The sequence below is a fragment of the Bufo gargarizans genome, chromosome 1 (assembly GCF_014858855.1).
Source record: "Bufo gargarizans isolate SCDJY-AF-19 chromosome 1, ASM1485885v1, whole genome shotgun sequence".
NCBI classification, from domain to species: Eukaryota; Metazoa; Chordata; class Amphibia; order Anura; family Bufonidae; genus Bufo; species Bufo gargarizans.
Genome location: NC_058080.1, coordinates 301575128 through 301598152, shown reverse-complemented (window position 1 = coordinate 301598152; position 23025 = coordinate 301575128). Strand labels below are relative to the sequence as shown.

At 46.9% G+C, this 23025-nt stretch overlaps 1 protein-coding gene across 1 annotated transcript in view; it reads right to left on the bottom strand.

Annotated features, from left to right (window-relative positions):
• The window catches only part of CFAP299 (cilia and flagella associated protein 299), a 521421-nt gene extending 509811 nt beyond the window's left edge, over window positions 1–11610 (bottom strand). The window contains exon 1 of the mRNA XM_044279374.1: window positions 11488–11610. Within this exon, the coding sequence (XP_044135309.1) occupies window positions 11488–11598 (111 nt within the window). The 5' untranslated portion in view covers window positions 11599–11610. The remainder of the gene's footprint in view (window positions 1–11487) is intronic.
• Between the last annotated feature and the right edge of the window lie 11415 nt (window positions 11611–23025).

Sequence of the window (23025 nt, the reverse complement as noted above, 5' to 3'; positions counted from 1 at the left end):
ACGGAACGCAAAAAAAGCTAAAGAAAATGAAAAACTTCAAGATCAGGCACCACCAATGGGGTAGAGAGGTCTTTAATTTATTTAAATCCAAGTGGAATTAATGTCCCGGTCTTCAGATTAAAAGGATTTAGGCCTCCTGCACACAAACGTGTGCTTCCCGTTGCCGTATTGCAGACCGCATTTGTGGATCCGCAATACACGGGCGCAGTTCCATGGCCATTCCGCATCACGGATGCGGACCCATTCACTTCAATGGGTCCGCAAATCCGGAGATGCGGAATGGTGCGGAACGGAAGCACGGGACAGGACCCTACGGGAGCACTACGGAGTGCTTCCGTGGGGTTTCATCCCGTACTTCCGTTCCGCAAAAAGATAGAACATGTCCTATCTTTTTGCGGAACGGCCGGATCACGGACCCATTAAAGTGATCCGCTGCGGCTGCCCCGCGGACGGTGTTCATGCATTGCAGCCCGCAGCACGACCACGGGGCGCACGTTTGTGTGCAGGAGGCCTTATACAGAGACAATGCCACACATCATTTAAAAATTCAGTTTTGGTGCCATATACAAATGGATCAAGGGTGGATTTAACCTGTAAAGGTGGACTGTAGGTATATCACACAATAAAATACATTCTTCTGAATGACAATGAATAAAAGGTTAAATATAAAGCATAATCTATTCATGAATAGCTGGTTGTGTGAGTGACAGCTTCACACTGTACCACATAAAAGGTTAGTATATAAAATGAGAATGCTCGGACTGGGAGAAAACGTCTGTAAGTGGGTAAGTAACTGGCTGAGGGATAGAAAACAGAGGGTGGTTATTAACGGTACACACTCAGATTGGGTCACTGTCACTAGTGGAGTACCTCAGGGGTCAGTATTGGGCCCTATTCTCTTCAATATATTTATTAATGATCTTGTAGAAGGCTTGCATAGTAAAGTATCAATTTTCGCAGATGACACTAAACTGTGTAACGTAATTTACACTGATGAGGACAGTATACTACTACAGAGGGATCTGGATAGACTGGAGGCTTGGGCAGATAAGTGGCAGATGGGGTTTAACACTGACAAATGTAAAGTTATGCACATGGGAAGGAATAATGCAAGTCACCTGTACATACTAAATGGTAAAACACTCGGTAACACTGACATAGAAAAGGATCTAGGAATTTTAATAAACAGCAAACTAAGCTGCAAAAACCAGAGTCGGGCAGCTGCTGCCAAGGCCAATAAGATAATGGGTTGCATCAAAAGGGGCACAGATCCTACCACTTTACAAATCGCTAGTCAGACCACACATGGAGTACTGTGTACAGTTCTGGGCTCCTGTGAACAAGGCAGACATAGCAGAGCTGGAGAGGGTCCAGAGGAGGGCAACTAAAGTAATAACTGGAATGGGGCAACTACAGTACCCTGAAAGATTATCAAAATTAGGGTTATTCACTTTAGAAAAAAGACGACTGAGGGGCGATCTAATTACTATGTATAAATATATCAGGGGTCAGTACAGAGATCTATCCCGTCATCTATTTATCCCCAGGACTGTGACTGTGACGAGGGGACATCCTCTGCGTCTGGAGGAAAGAAGGTTTGTACACAAACATAGAAAAGGATTCTTTACGGTAAGAGCAGTGAGACTATGGAACTCTCTGCCTGAGGAGGTGGTGATGGTGAGTACAATATAGGAATTCAAGAGGGCCCTGGACGTATTTCTGGAGCTTAATAATATTACAGGCTATAGCTACTAGAGAGGGGTCGTTGATCCAGGGAGTTATTCTGATTGCCTGATTGGAGTCGGGAAGGAATGTTTTATTCCCCTAAAATGGGGAAATTGGGTTGTTTTTTTTGCCTTCCTCTGGATCAACTTGCAGGATAACAGGCTGAACTGGATGGACAAATGTCTTTTTTCGGCCTTATGTACTATGTTACTATGTTACTATGTTACTTATAGCGAGATTCGCGACTGTTATCCAAGGGCACAGGTATAGAGGTAAGTGGCAAATATAAAATGTGATTTAGCTAATGTAGACGAATACGGCGTGACTGTACCCGGAAGACAGAGTTGAAAATGCAAAATGTATGAGTGCAGACATAATTTCATCACAACCTACAATCAGTCCCAAGCTAAAATTGGGTCTATGCCTCCGAAACACTGCATATCCTGCTACATGATACTTTAAAAAAAAATATTGAATACCAGAAAAAAAAACACAACACATATAGGCAAGCAATGACTATAGAAAACATTATAGCTCCTAGCAAATGAAGTTCTCATGCACACAACCGTATTTTGGGTCGTCGTCCAATCAGCATTTTTTGCGGATCGCACTTGGACCTATTCATTTCATTGGGGCTGCAAATAATGCAGACGGCACATGGCCGTCACCCGCGTGCTGCCTGCATTTGTACAGTCCTATTCTTGTCCATTTTACAGTTTTATTAGGTAAATGTGGTGTGCACATGGATGGTATTGGTATTTAGCAGTTTGCAAAACACAAAATACATATGGTTGTGTGCATGTAGCCTAAGGAGGAAAGGACCAAGGGTCATTTACTATTCTGAAATATGCCTAAATTAGGCATATTTCAGGAGTAGATGGTGGCGCAACTAACCGTTGCGACTTTTCCCTGCTCACGCCAGGTCTAAAATTGTGGCTGTGGCATTGGCGGAGAAGGGGGCGGGTCGGCAGGCCCATCTCAGTCATCATTCTCTACGTCTGTTTCAGATGTAGAAAATGGTCTAAATGTAAGACAATAAGGAAGCTGTCTTATATTAAGAAGTGGCGCTGGATACGGCGAAGTTATGGAGAGGCTGGCGCGTCTACATAACATCAGCAGATCCACCGCCAGCTTACGGCTTTATTAAGGGTTTAATAAATGTGCCCCTAAGTTTGGGTCAGAGAATAAATAAGGCGTCTCATCCAAAAGGTAGCTCTAGATGTGGCAGTAAGCGGTGTAGATGCTGTAATATCATTACCCATAGGTCCCAAACGTTTAGGAGCTGGACTACTGGTGACTACCCTACTCAATTGTAACTCGTCATTTATCATTTATATATTGGAGTGCTTGTATGGTCTGCAATATGTAAGAACAGTGATGACCCTATAGGAACGGATAAACAAACACCACTAATAGGGATGTAGTATCGAAACCCTTAGGATACCAGAGGTATTTTAGTTTTCTTCCTTGAGCCATAACTTTTTTATTTTTCAGTTCACATAGCTGTATGAGGGCTTATTTTTTGCGGGACAAGTTGTACTTTCTAATGCAAACAATGTAGTAGGAAGTGGGAAACCAATTCCAAATGGGGCACAATTCCTCCACTGTTTTACGGGTTTTGCTCCCACGGCGTTCCCCGTTTGCAGCAAAACTGACCTGTGCCCTTCATTCTCTCAGTCAGTATGATTACAATGATACCACATATGTATAGGTTTTTTTATGTATATTTTGTATGTATGTATTTTATGTATGACCCCCATATCTTTTTTTATTGTTTTATCTACGGAGCTGTGTGTGGCTCATTTTTTGTGGTGCAACCTGTAGTTTTTATTGGTACCATTTTGAAGAGTGTGTGTGACTTTTTGATCACATTTTATGACTTTTTGGGGTTAGAGAAGGCATGAAAAAATTGCAAATTGTCCATTTTGACCCTTTTTCCTGTTACACCATTCAGAGTATTGGAAAAATATTTTTAGATTTTATTAGGACAAGCGTTTTCGGAAGTGGTGATGCCCATGATGTTTATATTTTTTGTTATTTATGCACTCATGTTTTTCTTTTATGAAAAGGGTGGTGATTTAAACGCCTATATATTTTTAATTTTTTTTATATTTTTAGCAGAATTTTTAAAACTTTTTTTATGATTTTGAAGCTCGTATTTGAGCCTACAAAACCTTCTTTTAGACCCATTATTTGAGGAGAATTGCTAATTTCTTATGTTGGCCTGCTGGAAACAATAAGAATTGCAGCTTCAATGCCCGGTGTATTAAAACCAATTACCAGTATCCTCATTGGCCGCAGAGGATGCCGGTTTATCACCCTTTAGATGCCGTGATCTCATCTAAAGGCTTTAATGACCACGATCGGCATTATCGGTCATTAGCCGCGGGTCTCTGCTATTTGAACCAGAGAAGACACGCTGGACATGACGGCCATTGCACATGCGAGTGGGCGCCATGTTTGCACTTCACTCACGCGCCGTACCTATACGCCGCTGATAGCAAATGGGCTAAACACAGTTTATCACATCATGCAGCAATATCGCATAATGGCAAGTTCACAGATTTTAAGGTCACAACTAGTGCTGAGCGAATCAAAGTTAACAAAGTGGAATTCGATCCGAATTTCAGGAAAAATTAGATTTGCTACAAATCCAAATTTCTAGGGGCTTCGTGGTAACAAATCAATTTTTCCTGATATGGTGGGAAAAAACAAAACAAAAAACATACTCACCTCATTCATTTGATCGCGGAGAGGCCTGTCGCAGACATATTGATTGAAGAAAACGTGGCAATCTTTGCACGCGCTAATGTAATGACGTCACCACAGTGACATTTTCATCAATCAAGATGGCCGTGACGGCCTCTCTGCAATCAAATGGATGAGCTGAGTATGTATATTTTTGTTTTAACCCCTGACTAACCCCCTGATAGGCTAAATGTGACTCTCAGATACCACAATCAGAGCTGAACGCAGCATCTGAGGGGTTAAATGACGGGGGAGTGGCAAGATCATGTGAAACTTTTATTTTTATACTTTTTTTATTCTTTATCTTACACTTTGTGTCCCACATAAGGTCATACAAGACCTGTGGGGGACATTTAACTAAACTTTTTTATTTCACTATTGATTTCTCCTGTAGCTGGGGCTGACATTGTAGCCCCATTTACAGGGGAAATACACCCCCAGAGAGGCTGTAGAGCATAAGGGCTCGTTCACACAAACGTATTTTGTGTTCCGTATACGGGCCGTTTTCTGCGTTCAGCATACGGTCCATATACAGAACCATTCCTTTCAATGGGTCCGCAAAACATGCTCCATTCCGTGGCCCTTCAAAAATTATGAGTCCTGTCATATTCTTGTCTGTTTTGGGTACAACAATAGGGATTTCTATAAAGGGCCTCCTGTTCGGTTCTGCAAATTGCGGAAGGTGCACAGGTGGCATCCGTTTTTTTTTTGTGGATCTGCAATTTGCGGACCGCAAAAAAACGGCACAGTCGTGTGAACGAGTCCTAATACAGCGCTGTACAACCTCAGTGCAGGGCTGATTGCGGTCTGTGGAAGACCCTGCAGCTCCTGTACTCCCCCGGCCCCGGCGGTCACATGACCACTGGGGCGGGACAGGAAGCGACACATCGCTTTCTGATCTGATCACACAGCGCTCCTTTAGCGCTGTGTATACAGAGATCTAGAAGGCAGAGACACCCAGGAACCTGTCTTCTCTCTGAGGTGCCCTGCGGGTCACTAACAGCGGGCCTCCTGCTCGGCAGCTGCACAATTAGCGTACAGCTGCCATCTCTGAAAGGACGTTCCAGAAAGTCCGATCAGAGATAATTCCCAACCTCCCAGACATGTATAGTCAATGGGCGGTCGGGAAGTGGTTAAAGAGGACCTGTCACCACAAAATGCAATGCAATCTGAAAGCACCATGTTATGGAGCAGGAGAAGCTGAGCAGACTGATACATAGTTTTGTGGGAAAAGATTCAGTAAAACTTGTAATTTATACATTTATATGGCGGCTGGGACATTAAATCTAAACCATGGCTCATCTGACCTGAACTCACAGCATCACAGTGATTTATGATTTAGTGACCCTGCTTGATTGCCGGTCTACTGTCCGGTACTTCACAGCGTCATGTGACTACAGAATACTAGACCCACGGTCGGGCAGACTGCATCATAAATCACTGTGATGCTGAGAGTCCGGGTCAGATGGTCCGGGAGATGCACGGTCACTGCACACGGCTGTCTGGTCTAATGTAGGTTTACCAGACTAATTCTCTTTTCGTTCCTTTTCTTTTAATAATGTGGTTTTAGATTTATGTGTGACCATTCAGCTGTTCCTCTTCCGAGGACCATGAGGCAGTGGCGTAGCTATAGGGGTCGCAATTGCGAGCGGGCCCCTAAGTCAGGGGGGCCCACGGGGCCCCCCAGGAGAGACGGAGTGAAGCCCTGGCAGTGGCCCCTGATTTACAGAGCACAGTATTTGCCGGCGGCTAACTTCACAGGGGGGGCAGAGGCAGAGCCGTGCGTGCAGCCGTGCAGGCGCAGGCTCAGCCAGGAGAGGGAGTGGTTTGGTCTGGCAGTACTGTCCGGAAGTGGATTGGCGGAGGAGAAGCTGCGTGCCGAGTGAGTGAGGCTGTGGCGACGTGACTAGCAGAGACTTGGAGACAGTCTCTGCTCTGGCAGTTGGGTGCTTGCTAGTAGCTAGAGTACACTAGCATCACATAGGATAGCAGTAGTGGGTCCTCTTACTAGCACCGTTCTAGCCACATGTGCAGCTGCAAATGAGCTCTGCAAGTAAGAGGACCCACTACTGCTATCCTACAAGTACTGGTAGATGTCACAGCAGAGTCCTATAAATCATGTGATGGTCTATGGCCCATAGACCATCACATTCATAGCACAAGCGGCAGCTATATCATGATCATCACTGCTTTATCATATGCCAGCAGGGTTAACATCGCCGCCAAGCCCGCCATTATTGCTCACACAGGGCTGGTCAGCACTGGAAATATAGGATTGCAAGTGCAACACCTATGGGAGCAGTGACTGTCACCATATTGCCGTGAGTGACTGGTTCCAGCACAAGTGGCAGCTATATCATTAGTCACTCACGGCAATATGGTGACAGTCACTGCTCCCATAGGGGTTGCACTTGCAATCCCATATTTCCAGTGCTGACCAGCCCTGTGGGAGCAATAATGGCGGGCTTGGCGGCGATGTTAATAACCCTGCTGGCATATGATGAAGCAAACTGAAAGGATAAGTGAAGGAAAATTAAGAACTATGTACCTCCCATGCTGCAGAATGACACATATAGGCCGTGAACGGTCCGTGGTATCCCTGCCCGGATTCCTGCTGACAGCTGGAGCGCACGGCGTCATTGGTTGCTATGACGCCGTGCGCTTCATGCCGCCACTGTACTACAGTAATACACTCGTATGATCTATACGAGTGTATTACTGTAGTACAGTGGCGGCATGAAGCACACGGCGTCAGTGCGCTCCTGCTGTCAGCAGGAATCCAGGCCGGGATACCACGGACCGTTCACGGCCGTGTGCATTCAACAATAGACTGATTCCAGTACAAGCGGCAGCTATATCATCATCAATATGGGCAAGGGCACAGTGGGCGTGCAGGGGTCTGGTGGTGTTAGGAAATGGTATTGAAGGTAAGGGGGGGGGGCCCAAACTGAATTCTTGCACCAGGGCCAATGAGCCTATAGCTACGCACCTGCAATGAGGTCACGTTAATTGGTTATGTGGCCTGTTCACAGTTCACGCTTATTCAATAGAATGGGCCTGGGCTGCAATACCAAGTACACAATGTACGGCACCGTGCTAGGTCACCTGTGAGGGGACTGCAACGCTCACTGGAGCTCCATGGCCTCTTCAAACTGCTGATCAGTAGGGATGCAGGAGTCCAACCCCTACCGATCTAATACTGATGACCTATCCTGAGGATAGACCATCAATACTGAACTCCCAGAAAACCCCCTTAATCCAATAATATCACTGTATTTGTATCTAGAGGGGAATCTGTTTGGTGGCCATCATCGACCTAAGTTCAGCAATCAATTCATCCAAAATGTTTTGGGACACTAATACTGTAGACAGGAGCTTAGCTATGGGGGTGTAGAAGTAACTGTTGCATCTAGGTCTGGGATCTGAGGGAACCCAAAGGCCACCGTGTCACATAAGGAGACACCAGTATTAAAATGCACATGTAGGTGTGGGAACTGTAAGGGTCTTATGTGGCACTCGTGTCCTGTTTGGGTGCTCTAGTCGTGGGGTCCCAACCCCATAACATAAATTAGACTTAGGCACCCCTTAAGATTTGTTTGAAGTATTTGGTTTTCATATGCAAGGCAACTTTCATGTGTACATGTGATGTTTTGGCCCACACAGACCTTTTTCAAACACTAAGTGACAAGAAATCATACAAATTACAAATGATTAACAGAAATTAAATCAAATATACCAAAATAGAAAAATTCTCTCCATAATGCAATGCTTGTGGGCCAGGATGGAGCCCAAGATGGAATTTAATCATAAAAATGAGTATCTGGAGTATGTAGAAATACATTAGGCTAGAGTATCTATGATGGACGGAGCAAATTTCGTATCATAGGGATAACCACTTCATATCGGTATTTCAAATGGAAAAAGGATGTAGATAGTAGCGGTGTGGAAAGATCTGGTCACACCATCTGGAATACTACTGGGTGTCTGTACTGGACTGGGTTTACATGGTGTGAACACAGGAAGTGCTACCTCTGACCTCGAAATGGTAACATGTTGTCCAAAAGTATTGGACAGGAGACCAAATACCACTTTATTGGTCACTGGCTGGGAGTAACAGAGGTTAGCTGAATGAAATAGCAAAAAGTAAAATGGTGATGCGTTCCAGCGTGGAACTCATACCATAAAATGAATTATGCAGTAAATATGGCGATGTGTGTACCTATCTCTACCTACATCTATCCCTACCTGTGTATACAGTACTTAGCCTATCCCTACCTGTGTACCTATCTCTACCTTCATCTATCCCTACCTGTGTATACAGTACTTAGCCTATCCCTACCTGTGTACCTATCTCTACCTACATATATAACTACCTGTGTATACAGTACTTAGCCTATACCTACCTGTGTACCTATCTCTACCTACATATATAACTACCTGTGTATACAGTACTTAGCCTATCCCTACCTGTGTACCTATCTCTACCTACATCTATCCCTACCTGTGTATACAGTACTTAGCCTATCCCTACCTGTGTACCTATCTCTACCTACATATATAACTACCTGTGTATACAGTACTTAGCCTATACCTACCTGTGTACCTATCTCTACCTACATATATAACTACCTGTGTATACAGTACTTAGCCTATCCCTACCTGTGTACCTATCTCTACCTACATATATAACTACCTGTGTATACAGTACTTAGCCTATCCCTACCTGTGTACCTATCTCTACCTACATATATAACTACCTGTGTATACAGTACTTAGCCTATCCCTACCTGTGTACCTATCTCTACCTACATATATAACTACCTGTGTATACAGTACTTAGCCTATCCCTACCTGTGTACCTATCTCTACCTTCATCTATCCCTACCTGTGTATACAGTACTTAGCCTATCCCTACCTGTGTACCTATCTCTACCTACATATATAACTACCTGTGTATACAGTACTTAGCCTATCCCTACCTGTGTACCTATCTCTACCTACATATATAACTACCTGTGTATACAGTACTTAGCCTATCCCTACCTGTGTACCTATCTCTACCTACATATATAACTACCTGTGTATACAGTACTTAGCCTATACCTACCTGTGTACCTATCATTACCTGCATCTATACCTACCTGTGTATACAGTACTTAGCCTATCCCTACCTGTGTACCTATCTCTACCTACATATATAACTACCTGTGTATACAGTACTTAGCCTATACCTAACTGTGTACCTATCTCTAACATCTATACCTACCTGTGTACCTATCTCTACCTACATATATAACTACCTGTGTATACAGTACTTAGCCTATCCCTACCTGTGTACCTATCTCTACCTACATATATAACTACCTGTGTATACAGTACTTAGCCTATACCTACCTGTGTACCTATCATTACCTGCATCTATACCTACCTGTGCATACAGTACTTAGCCTATACCTACCAGTGTACCTATCTGTAACATCTATACCTACCTGTGTACCTAGTACTTAGCCCATTCCTACCTGTGTACCTAGTACTTAGCCCATTCCTACCTGTGTACCTAGTACTTAGCCCATTCCTACCTGTGTACCTATCTCTAACATCTATACCTACCTGTGTACACAGTACTTAGCCCATACGTACCTGTGTACCTATCTCTACCTACCTGTGTACACAGTACTTAGCCCATACCTACCTGTGTACCTATCTGTAACATCTATACCTACCTGTGTAAACAGTACTTAGCCCATTCCTACCTGTGTACACAGTACTTAGCCCATTCCTACCTGTGTACACAGTACTTAGCCCATTCCTACCTGTGTACACAGTACTTAGCCCATTCCTACCTGTGTACACAGTACTTAGCCCATTCCTACCTGTGTACACAGTACTTAGCCCATTCCTACCTGTGTACACAGTACTTAGCTCCTACCTACCTGTGTACACAGTACTTAGCCCCTACCTACCTGTGTACCTATACCTACCTGTGCACACAGTACTTAGCCCATACCTATCTGTGTACCTATCTCTAACATCTATACCTACATGTGTAAACAGTACTTAGCCCATTCCTACCTGTGTACCTAGTACTTAGCCCATTCCTACCTGTGTACCTAGTACTTAGCCCATTCCTACCTGTGTACCTATCTCTAACATCTATACCTACCTGTGTACACAGTACTTAGCCCATACGTACCTGTGTACCTATCTCTACCTACCTGTGTACACAGTACTTAGCCCATACCTACCTGTGTACCTATCTGTAACATCTATACCTACCTGTGTAAACAGTACTTAGCCCATTCCTACCTGTGTACACAGTACTTAGCCCATTCCTACCTGTGTACACAGTACTTAGCCCATTCCTACCTGTGTACACAGTACTTAGCCCATTCCTACCTGTGTACACAGTACTTAGCCCATTCCTACCTGTGTACACAGTACTTAGCCCATTCCTACCTGTGTACACAGTACTTAGCTCCTACCTACCTGTGTACACAGTACTTAGCCCCTACCTACCTGTGTACCTATACCTACCTGTGCACACAGTACTTAGCCCATACCTATCTGTGTACCTATCTCTAACATCTATACCTACATGTGTAAACAGTACTTAGCCCATTCCTACCTGTGTTCACAGTACTTAGCCCATTCCTACCTGTGTACACAGTATTTAGCCCCTACCTACCTGTGTACCTATCTGTAACATCTATACCTACCTGTGTACACAAGCCCCTACCTACCTGTGTACCTATACCTACCTGTGCACACAGTACTTAGCCTATACCTATCTGTGTACCTATCTCTAACATCTATACCTACATGTGTAAACAGTACTTAGCCCATTCCTACCTGTGTACACAGTACTTAGCCCCTACCTACCTGTGTACCTATCTGTAACATCTATACCTACCTATGTACAGTACACAGTACTTAGCCCTGCAGCTCTGTACCTTACACGTGCAGGTAGACTGAAGTGGTAGTGGTCCTGCAACATAGTGTGTTATGCATCGTTACCTCCAGATAGAAGAGATCTAGCGAGGTGATCTGCGAGTCCAGAAAGTCCTCGTACGTGTTGAACTGAGTAATAATGCCGTCCATAGCGGCGCCGGTATCCTCGTCCTCCATCTTTCAGTATCCAGGCTGCGAGCGTCCTTAGCAACGCAGGCGCACGCCACATAGGTCACTGTACTAGAGGGGGCGTGTATTGTTTGTGACGTAACAGATAGGGTCCAATCACATGCTAGCCGCGTGTGGCTCCTCCCTTAACACGAGAAGATTGCTAAAACTGTAATCATTTTATAGGGATTAGAAGAGGTTTCACACTGAATTATATTCTCAGTAATATCCTTTAGAATTCATGTGAGGGATGTACAAATATGTATAGAGGGAGTGAGAGTAATAGATGGCGTACCTCTAATAGAGGCAGACCAGGCAGCTGCTATGGGGCCCGTGGATGAATGGCCCACCCCCTTCTGGCTCCTTTCTCCCTAATCTCGGGGCCCCCTCTGAGGAGTGCCCTGTCCTTCTGCTCATGAGAGACACTTATGCTGCAGTACGATCTGCAGATGTGCCACTTGTCTCTGACCTGGCCTAGCTTAACCTCCAGTTCTGCGATCTGCACGCTAATGATACATAGATGTTTGATAGATAAAAAGATAGATATGAGATATATAGATAGATATGTAGATATATATATGATAGATAATAGATAAGATAGATAGATATGAGATATATAGATAGATATGGAGATATATATGAGATAGATATATAGATGATAGATATGAGCTATATAGATAGATATGTAGATATATAGATGATAGATAAGAGAGATAGATATGAGATAGATAGATAGATAGATATGGAGTTACATATGAGATAGATATATAGATGATAGATATTAGATAGATAGAAAGATAGATATGTAGATATATATGAGATAGATATATAGATGATAGATAGATATTAGAAAGATAGATATGAGAGATAGATAATAGATATATAGCTAGATAGATATGAGATAGAAAGATAGATATATAGATAATAGATAGATATGAGATAGATAAAATAGAGATATAAGGTAGATATGTAGATATATATGAGATAAATATATAGATGATAGATAGATATGAGATAGATTGTTTACCTTTCTGCCATACATCCCCACATTGGCGTTCCCCCCCGTGTGACATCACTGGGTCACATGACATACGGAGGAAACATTGTTCAGTCCAACATAACAGGGTCACTGCAAATAGTTAAGTGGTGTAATCTTGTATTGCCAAGTTAAATGTTGTGATTTATTGTATTTGTATGCCTAAGGCCTCTTTCACACTACAGTATGTTGCATTCAGTGTTTTGCGTTCCGTTTTTCACGGATCCGTTGTTCCGTTTTTTGCTTCCGTTGTGGTTCCGTTTCCGTTCCGTTGTTCCGTTCCGTTTTTCCGTATGGCAAATACAGTATACAGTAATTTCATATTAAAAATTGGGCTGGGCATAACATTTTCAATTGATGGTTCCGCAAAAAACGGAACGGATACGGAAGACATACGGATGCATTTCCGTATGTGTTCCGTTTTTTTTGCGGCCCCATTGACTTGAATGGAGCCACGGACTGTGATTCTCGGCCAAATATAGGACATGTTCTATCTTTTCAACGGAACGGAAAAACGGAAATACGGAAACGGAATGCATACGGAACACATTCCGTTTTTTTGCGGAACCATTGAAATGAATGGTTCCGTATACGGACCGTATACGGAACGCAAAAAACGGACCGTATACGGAACGCAAAAAACTGTAGTGTGAAAGAGGCCTAATAGTATGGACTTTTTAAGGTTAAACCACCTTCTCTCGTCCTCTTAGGTTGCCAGGAGATGGACCTGGGTCCATCCCCTGATTAGTTAATCAGAGTCTAAGGCAGGCTGTGTTGCCTTAGGTCCTAGCTGTGCAAGCTTGGCCTGAGTTCAGAGAACCTTAATCTCTGAGACATCTACAACCAAGGAAGCAACGTTATCATCAAAGGTGCTCCAGAGAGTAGGAAATCACAAGGTCCGGAATCTACAAGGCCATGCAATAGAGTCAGCAAGGCGCACATTTATGGCAGAGAGCCCTTACTGCTGTCAGAAGGGACATTGCTAGCGAACCCTTACACGTTTGGAGACAGTTTGGTCAGCTTTATGTTAAATCTGAACCCCTCAATCCTGAACCCCTCAATCCTTGAACCTTATTGCCTTCCTAAGGTTCCACAGAGAGACTTTAGAGAGAGAGACAGAAAGGAGTACTACAACCTCCATCATTGCTGCTGTCTATACGTTGCTATTGGGAAAGGATTGCACTGTGCTATATGCGTTGGAACTGAGCCTTGTGATTGTCGGATGTACTACTACTCCCGTTCTGAACTTTGACAATGAGAGACTTATTCATTTACACCAAGCGGCCTGGTTAGGCTGCTTTCACATCTGCGTTTTTACTGGATCAGTCATGGATCAGCAAAAACGCTTCCGTCATGATAATACAACCGTCTGCATCCGTTATGAACAGATACAGTTGTATTATCTCTAAAATAGCCATGATGGATCCGTCTCTAAAACCATTGTAAGTCAACGGGTGATGGATCCGTTTTTTTTCTGTGTCAGAGAAGACAGATCCATCGCCATTGACTTACATTGTGTGTCAGGACGTCTTGCTTGCAGCGTTATTCTGTCCTCGACGGGGATGCAACCAGGTGGAACAGAATGCGTTTTGGCGCATTCCGTTCGTTCAGTTCATTTTTGTCCCAATTGACAATGAATGGAGACAAAACTGAAGCGTTTCCCTCCGCTATTGAGATACTATGACGGATCTAAATAGCAAAAAGGGAAAGCGCAGATGTGAAAGTAGCCTTACTGACTCCACCATACGGTGGCCACTTCACCGACTCTCATGTCATGCATCCATACAAACATCTAATGCCAAGGGCACCCCAGATACCATAAAGACCAAGGTGTTTCACTTGGAAAATAGGTTACTGCCTCCAGTTATTGCTTGGCCCTAGGGAGCACCACAGGGAAGATCACCACTGTGAACTGTGAGTACTACCACCAGGGTCAGCTCCAGGTTCATGTGGGCCCTTGGGCGATAAAGTCTAGGTGGGCCCCCTTGTGGCGTTTTGCACGATTCACATGGCAATGCAACTGCATGTATTGTAAATGTTGCCAAATCCCATAGACAGAGCATGCCACAGTCTGGATATACAGGGAGTGCAGAATTATTAGGCAAGTTGTATTTTTGAGGATTAATTTTATTATTGAACAACAACCATGTTCTCAATGAACCCAAAAAACTCATCAATATCAAAGCTGAATATTTTTGGAAGTAGTTTTAAAGGGATTCTGTCACCTCCCCTAAGCCAAAAAACGATTTTAAAGCAGCCATGCAGCACAGCTTACCTGGATTAGGCAGTGCTCTTTTATCTTGCAATCCGTCCAGCAGTTACTGCAAAAAACGACTTTGATTGATATGTAAATGTGTCCTGAAGGTGCCCAGAGGGGCGTTTTGTTCTTCTTAGAGAGCCCAGTACCGCCCCTCTTACAGTGCCCAGCCCGCCTTCCTTGCACTGTCTAACCGCCGCCCCCAGCCTGCCACAGCCTCTCCAGCTTCTCCTCCCCCTCCCTCACGCCGAACGAAGTCTCGCACAGGCGCAATACCCACTGAGGGCTGCGCCTGTGCGATCAGCAGGAGACTGAGGGCGGCAGCTTCATCTTCGTCACTGGGCATGCGCCGAGCCCAGTGACGTCCGATGCTCGCTCTTCCCTGCTGACTGAGGGAAGAGCGAGCATCGGACGTCACTGGGCTCGGCGCATGCCCAGTGACGAAGATGAAGCTGCTGCCCTCAGTCTCCTGCTGATCGCACAGGCGCAGCCCTCAGTGGGTACTGCGCCTGTGCGAGACTTCGTTCGGCGTGAGGGAGGGGGAGGAGAGGGAGGGGAGGCTGTGGCAGGCTGGGGGCGGCGGTTAGACAGTACAAGGAAGGCGGGCTGGGCACTGAAAGAGGGGCGGTACTGGGCTCTCTAAGATGAACAAAACGCCCCTCTGGGCACCTTCAGGACACATTTACATATCAATCAAAGTCGTTTTTTGCAGTAACTGCTGGACGGATTTCAAGATAAAAGAGCACAGCCTAATCCAGGTAAGCTGTGCTTCATGGCTGCTTTAAAATCGTTTTTTGGCTTAGGGGAGGTGACAGAATCCCTTTAAGTTTGTTTTTAGTTTTAGCTATTTTAGGGGGATATCTGTGTGTGCAGGTGACTATTACTGTGCATAATTATTAGGCAACTTAACAAAAAACAAATATATACCCATTTCAATTATTTATTTTTACCAGTGAAACCAATATAACATCTCAACATTCACAAATATACATTTCTGACATTCAAAAACAAAACAAAAACAAATCAGTGACCAAAATAGCCACCTTTCTTTGCAAGGACACTCAAAAGCCTGCCATCCATGGATTCTGTCAGTGTTTTGATCTGTTCACCATCAACATTGCGTGCAGCAGCAACCACAGCCTCCCAGACACTGTTCAGAGAGGTGTACTGTTTTCCCTCCTTGTAAATCTCACATTTGATGATGGACCACAGGTTCTCAATGGGGTTCAGATCAGGTGAACAAGGAGGCCATGTCATTAGATTTTCTTCTTTTATACCCTTTCTTGCCAGCCTTGTTGTGGAGTACTTGGACGCGTGTGATGGAGCATTGTCCTGCATGAAAATCATGTTTTTCTTACCTTGCAGAATTCTTCCTGTACCACTGCTTGAAGAAGGTGTCTTCCAGAAACTGGCAGTAGGACTGGGAGTTGAGCTTGACTCCATCCTCAACCCAAAAAGGCCCCACAAGCTCATCTTTGATGATACCAGCCCAAACCAGTACTCCACCTCCACCTTCCTGGCATCTGAGTCGGACTGGAGCTCTCTGCCCTTTACCAATCCAGCCATCTGACCCATCAAGACTCACTCTCATTTCATCAGTCCATAAAACCTTAGAAAAATCAGTCTTGAGATATTTCTTGGCCCAGTCTTGACGTTTCAGCTTGTGTGTCTTGTTCAGTGGTGGTCGTCTTTCAGCCTTTCTTACCTTGGCCATGTCTCTGAGTATTGCACACCTTGTGCTTTTGGGCACTCCAGTGATGTTGCAGCTCTGAAATATGGCCAAACTGGTGGCAAGTGGCATCTTGGCAGCTGCACGCTTGACTTTTCTCAGTTCATGGGCAGTTATTTTGCGCCTTGGTTTTTCCACACGCTTCTTGCGACCCTGTTGACTATTTTGAATGAAACGCTTGATTGTTCGATGATCACGCTTCAGAAGCTTTGCAATTTTAAGAGTGCTGCATCCCTCTGCAAGATATCTCACTATTTTTGACTTTTCTGAGCCTGTCAAGTCCTTCTTTTGACCCATTTTGCCAAAGGAAAGGAAGTTGCCTAATAATTATGCACACCTGATATAGGGTGTTGATGTCATTAGACCACACCCCTTCTCATTACAGAGATGCACATCACCTAATATGCTTAATTGGTAGTAGGCTTTCGAGCCTATACAGCTTGGAGTAAGACAACATGCATAAAGAGGATGATGTGGTCAAAATACTCATTTGCCTAATAATTCTGCACGTAGTGTATGTGTCATGGTCTTACCTTCTTACTGTTCTCCTTCGTTTGACATGTGCTGGCGGCCATCTTGGTTTCTGGGTTTCTTGTAGCCTCCCACCCTGCGGCTTCTCCTTCCCACTGGGAGGAGCTGGATGCCTAGCTCATATATATAGGAGGTCTGTGGCTTCAGTTCCTTGCTTGGTCCTCCTGTGTTCACATGCTTCTAAGACTGCTGCTGCTTCTGGTTCCTGATCCTGGCCTCGTCTGACTACCCCGTTGGTTCCTGATCCTGGCTTCGTCTGACTACCCTGCTGGTTCCTGATCCAGGCTTCGTCTGACTACCCTTCTGGTTCCTGACCTCTGTCTACGCAAGACCCTGCTTCGGTTTAGCCATCCGTTTGGACTTTTGCTTACAGCTTGATTTTCAATAAAGCCTTCTTATTTCCACTTATCTCTTGTTGTACGTCTGGTTCATGGTTCCATGACATTAGGACCAAGCCATGAATTTTGACGGTACAGGGCCATCCTCGCTACCTACGCTGGTTGCCAGACTTGATCAGCAGGATCACCTGTTGGGTCGGTTCGCTGTGGCGTTGCAAACCCTGCTTGAACGCACGGCTCATTTCGCTTCCGTTGCCGATGGGTCGGTTGTCGCTCCTGGGCCCGCTCCTACTGCCGCTCCGGTTGTTGCGCCAGAGTCTACCCCGACACCTGTTGCTGCGCCTGCGGTGTCTCGGGGTATGACCGGTTCTGCCCCCCTTCCACAGCGCTTTGGGGGAGAGCCAACTCAGTGCCGAGGTTTCCTTAACCAGGTGGGCATTTATTTCGAGTTGCTGCCACATGCCTTTCCTACTGAGAGATCAAAGGTGGGCTTCTTGATCTCGCTGCTCTCGGACAAGGCCTTGGCCTGGGCCAGCCCTTTATGGGAGAACAACAATCCGGTGGTTGCCGAGTTTTCCGGTTTTGTTGCTTCTCTTCGGAAGGTATTCGATGTGCCGGCTCGTGCTGCCTCTGCTGCGAAGCTCCTTATGTCCATCAGACAGGGTTCACGATCCGTAGCTGAATACGCCATTGAGTTTCGTACCCTGGCAGCAGAGGTGGGCTGGAATAATGAGGCTCTGGTCGCTGCTTTCTCTCATGGTCTCTCGGATGCCTTGAAGGATGAGGTTGCAGCTAAGGACCTACCAGTGGAGCTCGAGTCTCTTATTTCTTTCCTGATTTTGATTGACACCAGACTCAGGGAGAGACCTTCCTTTAAGGAGAGCCTGCGGAGGTCTTCTAACAGATTGGCGCCTACGTTTGCTGTCCCACCCGTGCCTCCCTCTCCTCCCACGCCTCCTGGGGATGACTCGTCTGGGGGTGAACCCATGCAGCTGGGGTTTGCTCGCCTGTCCGAGGGGGAGAGGGTACTCCGGAGACGCGAGGGCCGATGCATGTACTGTGGTCTCGGTGGGCATTTTCGGTTGGCATGTCCGAACCGTCCGGGAAACGCTCGCACCTGAGATCCTGTCGGGGGCAGATCTTGGGTGGAGTCTCCCCGTCCCCGGTTTCCCGTGTTGACAAACCACTGATCACTGTTGTCCTCTCCTGGGTCGGGGGCTCGGTGACGACCCAGGCGTTGGTGGACTCTGGTGCTGGTGGTTTGTTCATTGATAGTGTGTTCGCTGCCGCCAATTCCATTCCTCTGCAGCCTCGAGGTTCCCCACTGGCTCTTGAGGCGATAGACGGCAGACCCCTTCTGCCGCCACACGTGACTCATGAGACCCTTCCAGTGGGGATAGCCATTGGTGCCGTTCACAGAGAGTCGGTCTGTCTCCAGGTGATTTCGTCTCCACACTACTCGGTGGTCTTGGGGTACCCCTGGCTCCAGAAGCATAATCCGACTTTCGATTGGAGATCGGCCGAGATCCTCTCGTGGTCACCGCAGTGTGGGGCTAGTTGCATCCATGGGCCTGTCAAGTTGCTGTGTACTTCCTCGGACTCTCTGTTGCCTCCTGAATACGAAGAGTACCGGGATGTATTCGATAAGGTGCGCGCGGTTGCCCTACCTCCGCACCGCCCATACGATTGTGCCATAGAGTTACAATCTGGTGCCGTTCCTCCTCGTGGCAAAGTCTATCCACTGTCGGTAGCGGAGAATGAGGCCATGGAGGAGTACGTGAGGGAGGCGCTTTCACGCGGACACATTCGCAAATCCTCGTCCCCGGCAGGGGCTGGATTTTTCTTTGTGAAAAAGAAGGGCGGTGAGTTGAGGCCTTGCATCGATTACAGGGGTCTCAATCGCATCACGATCAAGAACGCTTACCCGATACCCTTGATTTCCGAGCTGTTCGATCGCCTCAAAGGGGCCACGGTCTTTACCAAACTCGACCTGAGGGCGGCATATAACCTGGGTAGGATCAAGGCGGGCGATGAGTGGAAGACCGCGTTTAACACCAGGACCGGTCATTATGAATCCTTGGTTATGCCCTTTGGGTTGTGCAATGCGCCCGCAGTCTTCCAGGAATTCATCAACGATGTTTTCCGTGACCTGTTGCAGCAGTGTGTGGTGGTCTATTTGGATGACATCTTGGTATATTCTGAATCCATGGAGGCCCACATTATGGATGTCAGACGAGTGTTGCAACGGTTACGAGAGAACAGGCTGTTCGGTAAGCTTGAGAAATGCGAATTTCACCGATCCCAGGTAACCTTCTTAGGTTACATCATTTCCGCTGAGGGGTTCTCCATGGATCCTGAGAAGGTTTCGGCTGTCTTACAGTGGCCCCAGCCCAGTGGTCTCCGTGCCCTGCAGCGCTTTTTGGGCTTTGCCAATTATTATCGGAAGTTCATCAGGGACTTTTCTAGGCTAGCCAAGCCTCTCACGGATCTGACCAGGAAGGGCAGTATTTTCCAGGTCTGGCCGCTCGAGGCCATCCGAGCTTTTGAGGCTCTAAAGTCCGCCTTTGTGTCGGCTCCGATTCTGTCGCATCCCAACCCTGGGTTGCCCTTTGTCCTCGAGGTGGACGCGTCTGAGACGGGAGTAGGCGCCCTTCTGTCTCAGCGTAGAACACCAGAGGGTCCTCTGCTTCCTTGTGGGTTTTACTCCCGGAAACTGTCTTCTGCGGAGTGCAACTATCAGATTGGTGACAGGGAGTTATTGGCCATCGTGCAGGCCCTTAAAGAATGGAGGCACTTGCTCGAGGGTTCGGTGGTTCCGGTTCTCATCCTGACGGACCACAAGAATCTGACCTACCTTTCTGAGGCCAAGAGATTGACACCACGTCAGGCCAGATGGGCTCTGTTCTTGTCACGTTTTAATTACGTGGTCTCCTACCTACCCGGTTCCAAGAACATCAGAGCGGATGCCTTATCACGGCAGTACTCCGAGCTGTCCGGGGAGGAGTCGATTCCGACTTCGGTCATACCTCCGAATCAGATCCTGGCCGCCATTCGCACCAGCCTGACCTCTCCCCTGGGTGAGCAGATTTTGGCGGCTCAATCTGGTGCTCCCTCTGGGAGACCCAACGGCAGGTGTTTTGTGCCTGAGGAGTTGCGCACTCGGTTGTTGCGAACCTACCATAACTCCAAGGCCGCGGGGCATCCTGGAAAGAATCAGCTGTCCTGGGCTGTTTCACGTCTGTTCTGGTGGCCTTCTCTACGTTCCGACATCGCCGCATATGTAGCGGCATGCTCCGTTTGTGCCCAGAGTAAGTCCCCTCGGCACCTTCCGTTGGGCCTTTTGCAACCCATAGCCACCGGGGAGCGCCCATGGTCACACCTGGGGATGGATTTCATTGTGGACCTCCCTGCATCCCGAGGCCATACGGTCATTCTCATGATTGTGGATCGGTTTTCCAAAATGTGCCACTGTGTTCCTCTCAAGAAGTTACCCTCTGCACAAGAGTTGGCCACGATTTTCGCCAGGGAGGTCTTCCGGTTGCACGGTTTGCCCAAGGAGATTGTGTCGGATCGGGGGAGTCAGTTTGTGTCCAGGTTCTGGCGCGCCTTTTGCTCCCAGTTGGGGATTCATCTCTCTTTATCCTCGGCCTACCACCCTCAGTCCAATGGGGCCGCAGAACGATCCAATCAGGCCTTGGAGCAATTCCTTCGTTGCTATGTCTCCGATCACCAAGACAATTGGGTTGACCTCCTGCCTTGGGCTGAGTTTGCCAGGAACACGGCGGTGAACTCTTCCTCTGGGACGTCTCCCTTCATGGCCAATTATGGGTTCCAACCTGCCGTGTTACCGGAGGTATTCTCTCCCCAGGATATTCCCGCTGTGGAGGATCACCTTTCCGTCCTACGTGCTTCTTGGGTACAGATCCAGAGGTCCCTTGAGGTCTCTGCGCAGCGCCAGAGACTCCAGGCTGATCGCAGACGAGCGCCCGCTCCTTCCTACCAGGTCGGAGACCGTGTATGGTTGTCCACCCGCAACCTCAACCTTCGAGTGCCCACTCCCAAGCTGGCGCCTCGCTTTGTTGGTCCCTTCCGAGTGCTTCGCAGGGTAAACCCGGTAGCCTATGCCCTTGCGCTTCCTCCTGGCATGCGGATCTCCAACGTGTTTCATGTCTCCCTGTTGAAGCCATTGGTGTGTAATCGTTTCACTTCCTCGGTTCCTCGGCCTCGTCCGGTCCAAGTGGGCAATCGTGAGGAATATGAGGTGAGCAATATCCTGGACTCACGCCTGGTCCGCGGTCGGTTGCAGTTTTTGGTCCATTGGCGTGGTTATGGTCCAGAGGAGCGTTCCTGGGTTCCCTCCGCAGATGTCCATGCTCCTGCTTTGCTCCGAGCCTTCCACGCACGCTTCCCTCAGAAACCGTTCCTTACTCCGCGGAGGAGGGGCCCTTGAGGGGGAGGTACTGTCATGGTCTTACCTTCTTACTGTTCTCTTTCGTTTGACATGTGCTGGCGGCCATCTTGGTTTCTGGGTTTCTTGTAGCCTCCCACCCTGCGGCTTCTCCTTCCCACTGGGAGGAGCTCGATGCCTAGCTCATATATATAGGAGGTCTGTGGCTTCAGTTCCTTGCTTGGTCCTCCTGTGTTCACATGCTTCTAAGACTGCTGCTGCTTCTGGTTCCTGATCCTGGCCTCGTCTGACTACCCCGTTGGTTCCTGATCCTGGCTTCGTCTGACTACCCTGCTGGTTCCTGATCCAGGCTTCGTCTGACTACCCTTCTGGTTCCTGACCTCTGTCTACGCAAGACCCTGCTTCGGTTTAGCCATCCGTTTGGACTTTTGCTTACAGCTTGATTTTCAATAAAGCCTTCTTATTTCCACTTATCTCTTGTTGTACGTCTGGTTCATGGTTCCATGACAGTATGTGAGTCCTTATTTTTACATACCCAGTGTTTCAGGTCTACTCACAGTTTATACACCTTTTTTATAGCTTTTTTGAGTTAATGGGTCCCATCTGGCACTGTCGGGTTCTTTGGGCCAAGGTGTCAGCAATTCCGGTATTTTCGTTGTTCTGCTCCCATGTTAGAGCAGAACAACGAAAAACAAAAAGCAGATGTGAAGGTTAGATTAAATAAGGCTCAATAGAAACATCCCTCCAACAAAATTTGGACCTAGACTTAAATCTCTGGGTCACTATAGCAACATATGGGGGGCCCCCTCCCTCCCCACCCTTTCCTAAAATCACAATATCTTACTTGTTATATACTGCAGACTGGGAGAAGGTTGCTGAGCGGGAGGCACTTTGCCCCACTTTGTGCTTACGATGCCTCCTCTGACTGGCTGCTCACACTCCGCGCTGGCATCTAGCCTGGAGCTTTCCTCTGGCTTCATTCCAGATCACAGAGCCACCTGCTACTATTGGCTGAGAGGCGAGGTGTGACATGTAATGATGCATATAGAGGTGCCAGCATCAGGATCGCTGCTCTCTGCACAGACTGCAGAACCACCAATAGTTCGCCCAGGTGGCTTCCAGACAACATTTCTGTTG